The 15999-nt window shown below is 50.0% G+C and overlaps 2 protein-coding genes across 13 annotated transcripts in view; both read right to left on the bottom strand.

The window, feature by feature from the left end:
- Positions 1–567: 567 nt before the first annotated feature.
- On the bottom strand, positions 568–2819 carry DHRS13 (dehydrogenase/reductase 13). The gene is made up of 5 exons (XM_062507021.1): positions 2693–2819; positions 2488–2606; positions 1756–1879; positions 1367–1678; positions 568–884 (listed from the first exon to the last, which is right to left on the bottom strand). Exons 1-5 carry the CDS (start codon positions 2817–2819, stop codon positions 568–570), a joined length of 999 nt encoding a protein of 332 aa, XP_062363005.1.
- Positions 2820–3808: 989 nt separating this feature from the next.
- The window catches only part of PHF12 (PHD finger protein 12), a 32046-nt gene continuing 19855 nt past the window's right edge, over positions 3809–15999 (bottom strand). For 10 of the 12 annotated variants that reach the window (XM_062507274.1, XM_062507272.1, XM_062507282.1 and 7 more), the window contains 8 exons: positions 15632–15793; positions 13753–14569; positions 11637–11759; positions 10171–10314; positions 8157–8255; positions 7547–7629; positions 5584–5722; positions 3809–4980 (listed from right to left, as the gene is read on the bottom strand). In XM_062507274.1, coding sequence (XP_062363258.1) covers positions 4646–4980; positions 5584–5722; positions 7547–7629; positions 8157–8255; positions 10171–10314; positions 11637–11759; positions 13753–14569; positions 15632–15793 — 1902 coding nt within the window. In that variant the 3' untranslated portion in view covers positions 3809–4645. Of the gene's footprint in view, positions 4981–5583; positions 5723–7546; positions 7630–8156; positions 8256–10170; positions 10315–10482; positions 10491–11636; positions 11760–11836; positions 11947–13752; positions 14570–15631; positions 15794–15999 lie in introns of those variants that run through there. The other 2 variants (XM_062507273.1, XM_062507285.1) reach the window with 2 other exon arrangements.

Genomic DNA, 15999 nt, shown 5'->3' with positions numbered 1-15999 from the left:
ACACCCCGGGGGCGGGGCGGGGCTGTGGGTGCCGCCATGTTGGGAGCCGCGTGCGCGGGGAACACGGCGCCGTGCGCATGCGCGGCGCACAAGGTAGGGACGTGCGACCAGCGATATGTATATATATGTATGTATGTATATATATATGTATGTATGTGTGTGTATATATATATATATATATATATGTATCTATATATATGTATGTGTTTGTGTGAGACTGCACGAGTGTGCGTGACACTGCACGAGTGTGCAAGGAATGTGTGTGTGTGTGTGTGTGTGTGTGTGTGTGTGTGTGTGTGTGTGTGTGTGTGTGTGAGACACTGCATGGGTGTGCAAGGCAGCGTGTGTGTCCTGCAGTGTTTGTAACACACCCGGGTGTGCTGCTCTGCACACCCACACCGTGCGTGCGCATGCACACACACACCCTTGCACACTCATTTGCTGTCACTCTCCCAGCCTTTCTACACATGCAGGGCGTGGTGGGTGTGCAAGGGCCGCTGCCCCTCGCTCACCCCCGTTCCACACCGACACAGGATCCCCGCGTCTCCCTCATCAGCACCATCACCTTTATTGTGCTGTGGGAGCAGCGAGGCCCTCCCGCTGTCCCTCCTGGTGTCCCCCCGCCGTCCCCAACCCCACCAGGCGCTCGCTGCCCTCCCAGAGTGCCCGTGCCAGGCGGTCATCGCGCCCCGCTGGCCACGGCAGCCGGGGGCCGCCGTCGGTGAAGTAGCGGCCACTGAGGGGCTCGAGGCCATCCTGTGTGGCACAGTCCAGCACCACCTGTGCGCCCTCGGACGCGTCCAGGAACAGGAGCCAGGCCAGCGGCAGCAGCAGCGGCTTCAGCCATGGCGGCGCGTGCCGGAACAGCGAAGTGTTGACGAACCCTGTGGGAGATTGGCACGTGTGGGGCGTCCCAGTGGATGGGCACATAAGGCCACACCAGGGTGGCCTCGGCATGGGCAGCACAGCTGTGACTGTCCCCAGGCACTGCCACGCTTGTCCTGGCCTCACAAGGCTGGGGGGAATTTCTGGGTGTGCCCCATACTAGGATGGGTGCAAAGGGACACATGAAAAAGGTTGTGCAAAGGGAGGCTGTAAAAGGAGCACACTGTATCAAGGAACACAAGGTGCAAAGGGACATGTCAAGGTAAGGGACACACCATGAAAACGGACACTGTGCACAGGGACACACCATATAAAGAGACACACCATAGAAAGGGATGCATGCAAAGGGCTGCACTGTGCAGGGGAGAGATGCTCCCCGTGCAGGAATTCCCTGTGAAAAGGCTGCAAACCCCCCACGGAGGGACACCACAGGACACAGAGGTGAGCAGATCACAGACACCAAAGGTGAGCTGGGTCCTACCTGGGTGCACGGCATAGCAGGTGACCTGTGTGCCCTGCTCACGTGTGGCCAGCTCACGGGCGTGCAGCACATTGGCCAATTTGCTGTCACAGTAGTCCTGGAAGGTGGAGAACAGCCCCGAGGGCGGCCGGCCCAGGGACTCGGGGCGCAAGCGGCCGGCACAGTGGGCACTGGAGGCCACGATGACCACCCGGCTGGGAGCACAGCTCCGCAGCCGCTCCAGCAGCAGCTGGGTCAGCAGGAAATGGCCCAGGTGGTTCACCTGGAAGGGGAGGCTGAAGCCATCCTCTGTCGTACCCCCGGCGCTCACCCCTGCAGAGTGAGGAGGCAGTGGCAGCTTGTGGTGATGCCCCGGGGGTGCAGAGGGGATTTGGGGTCCCGGCACTCACCCGCGTTGTTGATGAGGAGGTGCAGCTGGGGCTCCTGGTGCAGGAAGGTGCTGGCAAAGGCTCTCACTGAGCGCAGGCTGGCCAGGTCCAGGTGCATGAACTGCACCTCGTTGTTCCCGGTTTCCTGTGGGCACAGTAGGGACTGGGGCAGGGCCAGGGGGCCGGCCCGGGGCTGTACCCTGCCCTGGGTTGGGGCTGGAGCCAGCCAGGGGCAGGGAGATGTTCTGGGGACTGGATCTGGCCCAAGGGCTACGATGTGCTGGAACCCCCCAGCATGGGAGGCTGCAGGTGGTGTGTCCCACCTTGGAGTATCTCGGGGTGTCTGGGAATGTTCCTATGGGGGTGACTGAGGGGTTGTTCCTGGGGTGTGCCATAGGGAACCTGGATGTACCCATGAGGGTGTTTTGGGGGTTAATCAAGTGATGCTTGGAGATGTCCTGTTGTGTGTCTTGCATGGTGTTCTGGGGGTGCTCAGGGATGTCCTAGGGGTGTCTTATGGGCACCCCTGGGCTGCTGAGGGGATGCCACAGCAGTGTCCTCAGCGTGCCCATGGAGGTACCTAGGGGTATTCATGTGATATCCAAGGATGTCCCACGGGGGTACATTGGGGGTATCCCGGGAGTGTCCTGGAGCTGCCCTTTGGGCGCCAGCGGTGCCCTGGGGATGCTACAGGGTCTGGGGGCGTCCCGTGGGTGGGAATGCCGGGGGTTCCCCGGGGAAGCCGGCGCTCACCCTGCGGATGCGGCTGGCGGCGGCCTCTCCCCGCCGGGCGCTGCGGGTCGCCAGGATAACGCGGGCCCCGCACCGAGCGAGCTCCAGCGCCGCGGCCGCGCCGATACCGCTGCTTCCCCCTGCGGAGCGGAACGCGGGGATGAGCGAGGGCAAAGGCCGCACCGGGGCCCGTCCCGGCTCCCTGCCGGTCGCTGGCGGCGCTCACCGGTGACGATGGCGGTGCGGCCGCGCAGCTCGGGGCGGCAGCGGGGCCGCGGAGCGCTGCGCAGCCCGTGGCGGAGCAGCGTGTACAGCGCCAGCAGCACCCCCACAGCCAGCAGCACCCACCCCATCCCGCCGCCGCCGTTCCGGGCCAGCCCCGCCCCGCCCCGCCCCGCCCCGCTCCCGCCTCCCCGCCCCGGCGGGACGGACCGACGGACGGACGGACGGGGCAAGGTTCGCGCAGATCCAGGCGACGGGAGAGCTGGATTCGTGGCGCTGGTGGGAGCAGAGACAGAGAGAGGGTGAGTGTGGGCAGCTCCCCCATAATCAATACCCCGGGAGAGCGGCCCTGCCCCGAGGGGTGGGAGATCAGGGAATCTCGGGATGGTTCCGCTGGGAAGGGACCGTGGGAGGTCAGCTAGTCCAGCCCCACTACCCAAGCAACGTCCTCTAGAGCACTGAGAACTGTGCCTGGATAGCTGACTCTCTCCGGGGTAGGCAATCTGCCACCTTTTAGGGCAGCCTGTTCCAGTACATGGTAAAGAATATCTTCCTCATGTTCAGGTGTAACTTCCCTTGCTCCTGTTTCTGCCCTTATCTCTCGTTCTATTGCTCAGCACCCCTGAGAAGAGCCTGGCTCCATCCCCAGCTGTCACACCCCCATCACATCGATGTATTTAAGAATAACATCTCAGGTTGCCCTTCTACAGGCTAAATAGGCCCAGCTCCCTCAGCATTCCCTCATAAATGAGGTGCACCAGTCCCCTGATCTTCCAGGACACTTTCAGGCTGTCTCTTCTGTCCTGAGGAGATCAAACCTGGATGTGCCCCATCCCTGGGAACATTTGAGGTGAAGTTGGGCCACACTGAGTTAAGATGTCCCACCTCAGTGCAGGGGTTGGACTTAATAACCTTCAAGAGTCCCTCCTACCTCAACCACTTCCACGATTCAATCACCTTCCAGTCCTCTTCCGCCCAGCATCCTCCCACATCCCAGGCAGGTCACCAGGGTCCCTTTCATCCCACCCCAGCCTCAACTCCCAGCTCAGGCACCTCTGCAGTCAGACACTCTGGGGAAGCTCCAGGTTGTGGTGACACAAGTGAAGACAGACAATCGAGAAAACAGAATGTGAAGTATTTTTTTTTTTATATACAGAATACAGGAAAGTTTCTGTAAAGTCTAAAACGTTACAATTACTATGTACAGTGGAACTAGCTGTTCTGCTGCAGGGAGGTGGCAGAGAAACAAAAGAGACAGACAGGTTACGACAAAGGATCTGCTACAATAGACAATTTGAGGAACGTCATACCACATGTAGCACTGTACACAGCTTTAAAACATTGAAAAATGCCATCACTGATGTATTTACACAGAATCCAACACTTTTCCTTATCTGAAATAAAAAATAGGATGGACACCAGGAAAAGAACTCATTTCTCACTGCCCATAATACACAGTAGCTACTTGTAGTGCAACCATAGCAGGGAGGGATGGGAAAAATAACTGTGGGAAGAAGAGCGCTTCTTTACATTAAATAAAACAATGATATTGTATAGATTTGCTGTATGAAAACTGTATTTCTCTTTTAATATAAAACTATTGTCACTGGCACAAAATAGAACAAGTTTCTGATTATTTTACAACTGCATGGGAACTATCTGTCAGAGAGAGTCCTCGAGTCAGACAGCGGTCACCCCTCGCTCTGACACGTCCTGCTCTCACTGCAGTTTTCCTTTTAAAATGAAATGTATAGTACAAATATATGTGCAAATGCCCCTAAAACTTGAGCAAAAAAGAAAAATTAAAAAAAGTTAAACGTTCTTCATTTCATGCAAACGGCGTGTGAACAGTCTCTGGGCCGACACAGAAAAATCCCACCTCGGTTTGTACATTTTTGCATTGTAAAGAGTCTGAGGGCGTTTTCCTTACTCCAAAAAGCTCTCTTCCTAAAAATTCCTAGGGAACTGAGTTGGACCGCAGCACGGGCACCTGGTGGGGTTTCAGAGAAAGCTTCTCCTCCAAGTCCATATCTTGTACTAAGGCAGTGTCCCCCTTGGGCTGTTTGGTCGCAAATTCGGTGATGCTGAAAACGAACTGCAGGCAGCCCAGCTTGATGTAACTGCCGTGGTGGAGCAGGGCTGTGCCCTCCCAGCCAGCCCCACTGCCCCCAATCAAACTGGAGCTGCTGGCTTTGCAGTTACAGGGTTTTCGATGCTGCCCTTGTGCCTGTGAGTTCATCACAGCGGCTTCCTCATGCGCCTCCTCTTCCTGTTTTCTGCTTTTATGTCGTTCTGGAAAAGAATAAAAAAAAAAAAAGTTAGGTTTGGGCAGGTCAGCAGCAGCTTGTTTTCATCAATAGGGGTTACTGCTGAGGTAAGATCCTCACGGGTAAGATCCTCCAGCCATGAGGGATTTCAGTCTGCAGGGAACAGCTGATCAAAGGGAAATGGGAATCTCCTCACAGCCCTGGAGAGGTTGAGGCATTTACATATCTATTTTGGCAGCCCAAGAAGAGGAAGCTGATCAGGTGGAGAGCAGGAATGAGCCATGCAGGGACAGAATGCCTGCAGCACAGCCCAGATCTTCTCACAGCCTGGGAAGGGAGGACATGCACGGGGAAATGCCCAGTCCTGCTCTAAATTGGCTGCTCATTGGGACCTGAAGCTTGGTAACTCCTGCACTGGAGGCTGGGGTAGGGTTTAGGTCAGAGCACAGAACTCTCCAGGCTGCAGAGGAAGGTCTTGTGCAACCCCAGCTGAGGGCTGTGGCAAGGCTCCCCTTTTAGCAAGGGGTGCGCCAGCCTGTGCAGAACAAGGGGCATCAACAAGGAATTGGCTTCCACCTGCTCCTGCCCCCTCTCAGTTAACTCCCTGTGGTGGTGATATAACACTCACTTATCACACTCTGCACTTTGGCAACAATACTGCTGGGAGGAGTGGGTGTCATCTTCTCCGAGAAGTCACACGAATACAGAACATTGTCCACGGTTGTCCCATGCTCACTGTAGTTCAACAGCTCATAATGCTTCGTATTCTGAAAAGAAAGGGAAGACCAGGGAATCAAGACATGAAGTCATAGAATGGTCTGGGTTGGAAGGGATCTTAAACACCATCTTGTTCCACCCCCTGCCATGGGCAGGGACACCTTCCACTAGACCAGGTTGCTCCAAGCCCCATCCAACCTGGCCTTGAACACTGGTTGGGGCAGCCACAGCTTCTCTGTGCAACCTGTGCCAGGGCCTCACCACCCTCACAAGGAAGCATTTCTTCCTAATATCCAATCTCACCCCACCCTCTGTCAGTCAGAAGTGCTTCTACCCATACACATCCCTTTGGAGCACTGAAACACAACCCCTTCTCCTTGTTGTCAGTAGTGGTCAAATAAGAGCTGGTAAACATCCTCCAGCTTCAGAGACCACCCACCTGATCCCCCTGCTCACAGAACAACCAGACTTCAGGAGATGCTTTCTGGCAGAGAAGGAGGGCCAAAGGGAAGTGGGTTTTACCTACTGCATTCAAACCAACACATCTTTTGGAAACAGGATATTTAAGCTGATGCTTACAAAAACGAGCATTTTACAGGCGCACCTGATGCAAACTTGGCTTGAGATGTGTGCCTAGCAGGAATAGATGAGCTTTGGAAAGGAGGCCCAAGATGGCAAGAGGGATGCCACGTGCTGCAGCAGCCTCAGGACAGGGGCAGTGTGGGATTCACAGCCCTTGTGCAGATGCTGAAATGCCAGCAGACATTACCGTGACACACAGCATTACACAAGCGGCGTCACGCTCAGCTGAGCTTTGTGGAGGATGTTGCCAGAACAGAGATTTCAGGTTAGCTCACAGAAATCATCTGAGAGCTCAAGACCTCATCCCTCAGGGACTACAAGGCTTTAATCAAGTTACAAAAACTTCAGATGCACATGGGAGTAGGTTCTGAAGTAACCTGCTAGACTGCAGAAGGAGAATCTGCAGTGACAGCTCCAGAAAGGGGAATTCTCCCTCTCCAGAGTGACCACAGCCACAGGAGACCCACTAGAGGGTCAAAGGTCAGTGCCTAGAGCCTGATTTGTGACTGATAACTGTGAGGAGATGCTTCCCACAGATTTACAGTCAGGATCCCATTATTGAGTGTGTTTGGTAGCTTGCAGGGCACTGGAGGAATGGCTAAAGCTGGCTGGGGGTTAATCCTGGGTCCTGCTCCAGAGCTGGCTGACAAATGATGGTATGAAAGACTCGATCTTGCTTCAAAGACTGATTCCATGCTAAGAGACATCTCCAGCAGTGCTGTTACTAGCAGGCCTGCTGGTCTGTTTACTTCAAGAACAAACTAATCTCTGGGCTGTAGCTAAGTAGAAACTGTAGGTTTCTGTTTATGCTGTGAGCTTAACTGAAGTTTTAGCTAAATAAATAATTTACAGAGAACTGCTATGAATACTTTGCTTCCCAATCACACTTGAAAACAAGGGACTCAGAGCAGTTCCCTGGTTTGTTCCAGCTGAGATTTGATGTTGACAGATGAAGTTTAGCTTTTATTAACAACGCATCCAGATCAAAAAGTGTCAGACCATGTCTATGTCCTTTTCTTTCCCTAGACACCAGCAGTGACAGTGCTGACTTGTGGCCAGTCCTTGCCCACAGGCAGTCAGAGAAATTGTGCTGGCAGAGCTCTGTGCTTCAGGAAAAGGCTTGACAGAAAATGCTGACACAACCTCTACTGAAGTAAAACCTGGCTCTTACTTTGTAGTCCATAAAAGGAGCACGACACAAAGACAACCTGCTGCCTGTATCTCCAGGTTCTACTGCCATGCACACCAAAATATAAATAATAATAACGAAAAAAAATCACTCAGGCACTCACCTCATCATAGAATATGCAGGCATGTTTGCCAGACACATAGTTACAGTGACCATAGCTTGTAAGGCACACATCCATATCAGCTCCTGTCATGGGGGAGGACAAAACAGGCTCAGTTCGTATTGGAAGAAAAAAAACTGTCAGGCAGCAGAGAACAACAGACAGAATTAAACTTCAATTAGCAAAACAACAGGGGAGCAACTGCTTTTGTCCTGCTCCCAGGACTGCATGAATAATGCTTCGATAAGCCACCAACAGAGTTTCAGTGGGGGAAGGGAGCCAGCAGCTCCACAAAGGTTGAAGAGCATTTCACTGCTCCTGGGTCTACCCAGAGCACCAGAAGAATCTAAGCAACAAGAAACAAAACATAACTCTCCTCTCCATCAGTCAGGCATTACAACTCCAAGACAGCTGTTCTAGTTATGACACCAGGTGACAGAGCTGCCACCCACACAGATTCAGGCAGATGGGGGATTTCCACACTTCTTGGTAGTGCAGAATCCCAGTACAAGTGGCCACAGTGAGTCTGTTTCCTTTGACACCCACTTGGCAAAAGACCTTCAGGAAGGTTCAGGGAGAACCACCCAGGTGAGGGCAGGAAGAAGCTACTCACCTGTCCCAATGTAGAGGGTTCGATAGCACATATTGACTGCACCCCCCAAGCCCATCAGAGGATAGAACACGGCCCGGGCTTGCACTTCCTTTCTTTGCGCTGCAAGATAAAAAGAAATCACTTGAACAATGTTATCAGCTGGGAAAGCTGCTTGACCCCAGTGTCCCCAGCTCAGAAAGCACAGACCCTAAGGAGGATGCAGTCAGCTTTGGCCTAAGCACCAGTTCCCAACCCTCTAAGAACGTTTGTGCATTAAACCTCTTTTTGCCAGTCAGAGAAAATTGCTTTCTCATAACCCACACAAGCCATGCAAATGGGGAGCATTAACACAGAGTGTGCACAATGGAGCCACGCTGAGGAACACACAAGCCTTCTACCACTGGCTTCTTTCTTAATCTCTTCTACTCTGGGTAATCAAAGAGCTCAGTCTTTGCTCTTAAAGTGCCACCTAAAAAGAATTGGTGCTGGTGCATTCACCACCTTAACAGCTGTGATTTCATTTCTAGTGAAGCTGCAGGAAAAACACCTGGGCTGAATGGGGCTTGGCAGGGACAAACCCAGCTCCAAAGACAGGATGATTAACTGAGTGGACTCTTTTACCCTCAGGGCAGTCTCTATGACACTCTTGACAATGGCTGGTCCAGGGCTGAGCCTCCAGAGCAGCTCCCAGTTCAAATCACACACTCACATGCCCACGTTAAGAAAATCTTCTGTGGAACAGCTATTGGGCCACACAGACCTAGCCAGGATTTCAGCACTGTCTTTTGGAAGAAAAACCCTTGTACTTAAACTGAGTTTAAGCCTCTCCCGATACCACATCTGCAGGACAGTGTTACACCAAGAGGGTGAAACCAAAGAACAGAACGTGAGGATTATGAAATACTGCAGAGGTACCTACATGAAGAATAGTGGCCACACAAGTGGCATCACAGGTTCCACCTCTGCCTGGCTGCCCTGCATGAATCCTTTCAGCTGCCTGTCTCTGCAGCTTTAGGGCTCACTAAAGGCTTTGGATATAACATTTCATCAGCAATGCTAAGCAGCCAGTTGGATGCATCATTCCTGCCCAAAAAGGGTGATGGGTTAAGACAGCACCAATCTGCCTCGAGAAAGGCAGACTGCTGAAGAATTCCAGACCAGGAAGGCAGCTAGTACCACGGCCTGCTGCTATGACCTGCAGCAGCCATCACAAGAAGACTGACAAAGCATTTAGAGAATGCTGTGATGCTAAAGCAGGCAAGCACAGAGCTTCAGAAAAAGATTACTGACTGACTTCCAAAGATTTTATCTGGGATATTTACCCCCAGGCCTAGCAGAGGGGGAGCAGAGAACTGCTTCCACAGCAAGGCTGTCCAGTTAGTGCTTGAAAGCAGATTAAACTGACTGGCTGCATGCAGAGAAACATGAAGCCACGTTCACCTTGCAGCTTTAGGTGATATCAGTGGTAATAAACAAAGCCAAACTGGGGAATGTGGAGATTTCCAAGAGAAACTCAAGTTGTTTTCCATTACTGGCATTAGTCATGTGTAGTGGTGGTTTCAGCTTGACAGTGACATTCCAAACAGGCAATGACAATGTCACACATACATTCTGTGCTCCTGCTCTTGTGCTTGTACCACAAGCAACTCCTCCAGAAAGAGAGAGCAGGAATTCACAGATTTCTCTTGCCCATCTCAAAAGTAAAAATGCAAAGAAAAGCCACCAAACACCTGGGATGAACCTCCCCATCTCTTGCTAATTGTAAGATGAATAAAACACAACTTCACTAAACATTTCCAGCAGAAAAACTGAAGGTACTGTAAGTATTCACACTGCTCAAATTTGTAAATAATTAAGTGGAGGATCCTGATGGAATTTCTGGTCAGTGGATATCCAGAGCAGGGGGATGAGAAGAAAGAAAAGTGAAAGGTAGCATCAGATACCAGAAGAAGAGGGAAATCTCCTTCAAGGAATAGACAAGGGAGTGGCAAATCTATGGCTCAACATAACCCAGCTATTCTAGGGCTGCTCTTACCTTCAATGTGGTTTCCCACAGGAGATTGCTGATGGGAATTGACACTGCTTGCTAGAGACTGAGCTTTGGGAGGAAAGAGCTGATGTATTCTCTGCAAGGCCAGAAACTTGATCAGCTGCTCATCCAGCATATTTATCTCAATCTCTGTTAATAAACAAAAAGCAATTAGTAAGTTATTCAGGGAAAGAGTGCAATCTGAGCTGCAGTGGACTTAACTGTCCAACTTTCAAACCTGCTGTTTGCTTCAACAGCAAAGACTTGACCAATTCTGCAATATCAAGACTCTTACACATAGGTAAGCTATTATTTCACATCACCTCCTGTGAGCAGTGTGAGGATGGTGCCAGCCATGGCTGGAGAGCTACAACTGAGGCAGCAAGCAGAAGTCTGGGGGAACTAGGATTGATAAAAGCTGAAAATCTGCTGTTTTAGCTCAGAATCTACAGGTCAGTAGAGATGGCCATTGCACCCCTTTTGACAGCATGTTGGATCCTTCATCTGAAGCTCTGCTACCTGGTTAGGAAGTCCAGCCCTGCATCACAAAGAACTGTAACTCCCTTGGAAGCTGCTGCAGGCTCACATGGGAGTCACATGTCCATAGCAGAGTAAATTAAACCAAATAGGGTAATTCAGACAATATTATTAATGATCTTTAGAGCAGATCTTCTGATAACTCTGAAGTGTTTATACTTTTAAAGCCTTACAGAGGTCTGCTTTCTTGCAGCAAGGAGGCTGCACGACCTCTTCTTCCAAGAGCTTTCTCCACATCAACAACTGTTAAAATGGAAAGGAGAAGAGGAAGAGCTGTAAGAGCCTTTCCCAACAGAAGAGGGTGGGCTGGGCAGCTGGGGTTCACCCAAGAAAAGAGGGTCACACTGGCAATGCCAGAAGGGCTGTTCTTCAGATTTCATCTCTGGCAACAGCCTGGCTGTGCTGCTGATGATTGCTGCTCAGCAATCTCCTCCTGAAGGCACTCTGCTAAAGTTTGCCGTCTCTTGCCAGGTGCAACGAAAAGAAATAAAAACCAGGCCAGTCTAGGAGACTGACGGAAACAGAAATAAATTATAAAATTAACAGACCCACTGGAGCATTACCACTCAGGTGACTGCTCTACTACAAGATCCATTGGTGCTCTACATCCGCCAGGAGCAGCTCTGGGTTGCAGCTAGCACCACAACATGGCAGGGCTGCAGGTTTCTGCATGTGAATTCCACCTGGAAAGCAGCCCAGTTGTGATTCTTCCCCAGAAAAGCTTCAGGCAGAAACACTTCATTGGCCTTGCTGCCTTGGCAACACTAGGGGCAGGGAAGCATGTGACACATTTAAGGTAATGTACACCCAGCCCCTCCCTCACCTGACTACAACCCTTCTTTTATCTCTGGAACATTTCCTCAAGCAGAGATGGAATGCTTTAGGGAAGCAAACACATAGGGCTAGCAGAGACTGATGATGAATTAAATACTCACCCCCGTCCATAAATGCTTTCAGGGAACTGGTGAAATCCAACATAGCTGCAGAGTTTGAAGTGAGTGATGAGGGTAGAGTTAAAGCGCTTCCTATGGATAAGGTGCTGGGACTGACCTTACCATCTACAGAGAGAGGTGATGGAGAGAAGAGATGTCACTGTGACGTTCACCAGACATGCACCCAGCCCTTAGGCTGCCCTTGGCTGCCAAGCTGCTCCAAATGACTCATCTTGCTCATAGTCATGCTTTCAAAAAGGTCTGAACTAGAGGCCAGGAGCTTTCTTCTGTTCACAGAAAGGCTTCTGTGTCCCTGCAACACAGAGCCAAACGTGGCTTCTGCTTCATCTCCAGCTGCTGGAGGAATTCTTGACCTATACATTTAATCTCCTGCTCCCTGTGGTGACACTGATGAGCACCAACTCACCAGGAGCTTGAAGAATTTATTAAACCTAAGAGACATTTGTCAAGTAGCTTGTCTAGGTTTTAACATGAATAAAAAAGTACAACTGCCACAGTTTTATTTCTACACAGTTATAGTCTGGGGTGCACATCATTGTCCAGAAGGAATGTGACAGACATAAGCAGATTTTATTATTTACAAAATAAAACCCTCCTGCTTTGGAAGTGGCCATGCAGCTGAAAGAGGCAGTGGCAAATGCCAGGAAACAAAATTCCTGTAATGTGTTGTCAATACCAGATCTTCTTGAGCTGGTTTGCTTATAACTACTGAAATTTATGGCAAAAAATGTCAGGAGCAATTTGCATTTTTGTACTTGGCAGCAAAATTTGCACACCACAATTTTTGTTATATTTATCCATCGTGTTAGAGGAAAAATTTAAATGTTTACACCTTTCCCAAGAGACACTGCAGCAAGTAATGATTTTGTAGAACACAAGCTTTGCACCAGAGGCAATTATTTAACATCTTAAATAACTGCAAAATTATGTAGGGTTTGCAGTGCTCTTCAAACCACAAGCAAGAAGTTTTCTATAATATGGTCTCATTTCCTCTACCAGAAATTCTCCCAGCCTTGCATTTCTAAGCAGGGCATGGTCAAATCAGCAGCCTCAGAGTAACCAAGTTTATTCAGAAGGAGGCCAAGTACTCTGGGGACTGCTTCCAAAGGCGAGGCACAGCTTAGAAGTTACTCATTGAGGAATTTTAGAAAGGATTATAAAAAGATGTTTCTCTGTTGCTTTACAGCCACCAGACCTGAGCCACTCCACACAAGCCTGACACTGAGCAGGTTGGAACTGCATGAGAAGTGACACACAGCTCTGTCACGTGCTTTGCAGTGACTGCTCCCACCCAACCTGCACAAAGGGTTTGCTGGTTTGAGTCTTGAGCTCTTATGGGGAGAGGGAAAAGTAAGAGAATGCCATATGTGGAAGTTTATTCTAGCAAAATTTCAGCTGTGGGCAGTTACTCCAACATCTGTCAACATCTTTGACTTTATGTTTCTACACTAAAAATGGCTATATACACTTTATTATATACACTGCTATTATGTAGCAAGTTTTTTGGGTACAATTCAAGATCTCTGACATAACCAAGTCCATAACTATGCTGTGTCAGACCAACAGATTCTAAGAAGACTACAGCTTCTCAAGCCCACGTTTCTGTGTAGCTGAAGGCTACAACAACACCTGCAGTAGGGGACACAACCAGTGCCTCAACAGTTACTCTGGATTAGATCCCAGAGAGCTGCTCTGGTGAGAAGGACCGACTACCTTGCAATCCAAATGGCCATTTGCAACAAACCAGTGGTTTTACAGCAGCACTGGGGTTTTAAAGCAGCAGCTGTTGAAATAGTGAGGCAGCAGCCAAGTGATATAAAACTACTGTTGCTTTCAAGAATTCAACTGACCTACTATCCTGCTCGTCAGGACAGAGCTCTCACCCCCTCAAGTATAGGCAGCCAGCAAAAAATACATCTCATGGCTCCCATAAAGGGATCTAAGACAGAGGAGACCTGAGAAACTTCTGCTGGCTCTCCATAGAAAGCCTGATTCCCAGTCAAACGAGGGCACACTGCTACAGCCTTCAGTTTTTGAATGAGGTTTAGCCTGAGCTTTTCTCAGCCCCAGAGGCCAAGGTCAGTGGCTCAGCCCGTACCTGAAGGTGGTGCTGGTGAACAGAATCTGTTTGTGGACCCAACAGCTGAGATCCCATCTCCTGCAGCCTGGGGAGGGGTGAGAGCCCGGGTGGCACTGAGCGGGGAGCCCCCGGCCCGCAGCTCTGCCGTCAGCGGTGGCCCGATCTGCGTCTGCACATTTTTCCTTTGCAAAGTGCTGGTGGTCTCCAGGCTGGCACAGGAGCTCGAGATGGACGTAGGCAAACTCGTGACCGGCGCAGATCCCCTTTGTGCACAAGAAACAGGTCCTGCTACGTTCTCTGTTTTGACAATGGTTCCAATGGTGTGATTCAGAAGTCCGCAACTCGCTGGGGGCGTGAGGGGCCGAGGCCACGTTTGCCGATGAGACAAAACAGGTATTGTGTTCCCAGAGCCCACGAGCCTCTGGGAGTCAGTCAACTGTGCTGAGGATTCGGATGAAACGCCATAGAAATGAGGCCCGTTCACTTTAATGTCAGAGGCTGTCGGCCCGTTCGAAGTCCCACAAGAAGATGTCTTCTTGGATTTATCTATACAAGAGCTGCAGTTAACATCTTCCTGTGACAAAGTCTGCTGGGATTGCGAGGAGCTCAAGGAATTCTGGGTGGTAATCCCTGAGGTGCAGGATGACATGGAATAGAGGGAAGGTGTGGGTGCCTTGTCAGCTGCCTGGTAAGGGTTGGCGAGTGAGCCATCTGCCACAATAACAGGCTTAATATCAGCCTTCTCTGTTTGTTCAGAGTCCCAAAGCGAAGTCATCTGCTTAGCAGATAAATGTTTCAATATGCTGCACTGGAGCGCAACAACACTACAGAGCCACTGGAAGGAAGAAAAAAGTGCAGGTTAGCTCTGGAGGCAACAGTGCTCCAAACCTCTACAGTTGCTCCATTGTTCACCCAGCTTGAGGAAATTCAGCTGCTGACTGCTCAGGTGACAGTGTGGAACTACAGCATCTGCTCTGGAGCTCATCTACAATTAGGGGAAAATGTTGTCCAGAGGTACAAAAGAGCAAACAAAATTATGTACTGTTTATCTCCATGCTGGAGATAGGACAGAGAAGGACTGAGATTAAAGGAGGGAGAAGGCAGCATTTCCTCACTTCCAAACTCCTCCTTCTCTTCACTTGTTAAAAGTTGCAACTCTTCAGCCTCAGATTACAAACACACCTTTCACCAATTTGGGCTTCTAGCCAAACACTATCCTCCAACTTATTCTGTAGCATGCTGGTAAGAAATCCTGCTCCACCTCAGGCACAGGGAGTAGAAAGCTGGGGTGGGAAGTACTTTTCCTTTTACACAAAGTAGAGGAAGACCAAACGATTTATTCTAAGTTTTAAGCTCCATGGTGGATGTGCACCTTGTCTGTGCTAAAAGGAGGACTTGATTTCTCCACTGATTGCAACTTAACATGCTCTTACACTGTGGAATGTAGCCAGAAGTTTCATACAAGATTTAAATACTCATTTGACCTTGATTTACATGTCCAATTCCATCTGCAATAAAAAGCGACTCAGAAATGGGACATTAACTTCTAAATAAACGTGTCAGAGAGCAGCCTTACATAACCAAAGTGCAAAGTATTTTCCCTCAGCCCATGAAATAAAGATGATGTCTAGACAGAAGGCCCTCGACTCCACTCTTAAGGCCAGATGACTATTGCACCACTTCCCTGAAGTGTCAAATGTGGAATTTTACATCTCACCTGGAAAGTCAGAGTGAAGTTTTAATGGGCAAGGATGTCAGATATAAGACAAGCTATCACCTTCACACACGAGCTTGAGATTGGTTTCCTAGACAACTGCTCCATCACGACTGAAATGGAAGGGGATCTTTGTACCAAAGCAACTACACACAGATAGTCCAAGCATTTGACTTCATTTACCTCCTGTTGTTCTGTCTGGCTGGCTAAGTGCTCAGTGTTCAAAAGGTGCTTCTGCAAGGGTTCCTCAGGGATCCCGTTACAGATCAGCTCGCCATCTCTAATTGCTGCAGGCGCGAGTAACGGGGGTGGAAGCCGGTATTGGGACTTTATAGCATCAGGAACCTACATTGTGGAGAAAGAAGATCACACATGAGAACAATTACTCAAGAATGACTAGTTAAGCCAAGTGCCTGATCAGCACTAAACTTTGCATTTGCTGCTTTCTCACCCAAAGGAACCCTGCAGATACATTGGAAGTATCAAGGACTGAGTACTTTAAATTGATGTAGCCATGCTGAAATTAATAGGTTTTATTCCCTTAGGTCAGG

Source organism: Cinclus cinclus, chromosome 22 (genome assembly GCF_963662255.1).
Source record: "Cinclus cinclus chromosome 22, bCinCin1.1, whole genome shotgun sequence".
Classification (NCBI taxonomy): Eukaryota; Metazoa; Chordata; class Aves; order Passeriformes; family Cinclidae; genus Cinclus; species Cinclus cinclus.
Note: the sequence above shows the minus strand (reverse complement) of the source record. Positions and strands in the feature narration are given on the sequence as shown.

Coding starts and splice junctions, on each gene's coding strand:
- DHRS13 (XM_062507021.1), bottom strand. CDS start 2,819: ATGGGGTGGGTGCTGCTGGCTGTGGGGGTGCTGCTGGCGCTGTACACG. Junction 1,880..2,487: donor CCGCCAGCCGCATCCGCAGG/GTGAGCGCCGGC, acceptor CTGTGCCCACAG/GAAACCGGGAACAACGAGGT. Junction 885..1,366: donor CTGCTATGCCGTGCACCCAG/GTAGGACCCAGC, acceptor AATCTCCCACAG/GGTTCGTCAACACTTCGCTG.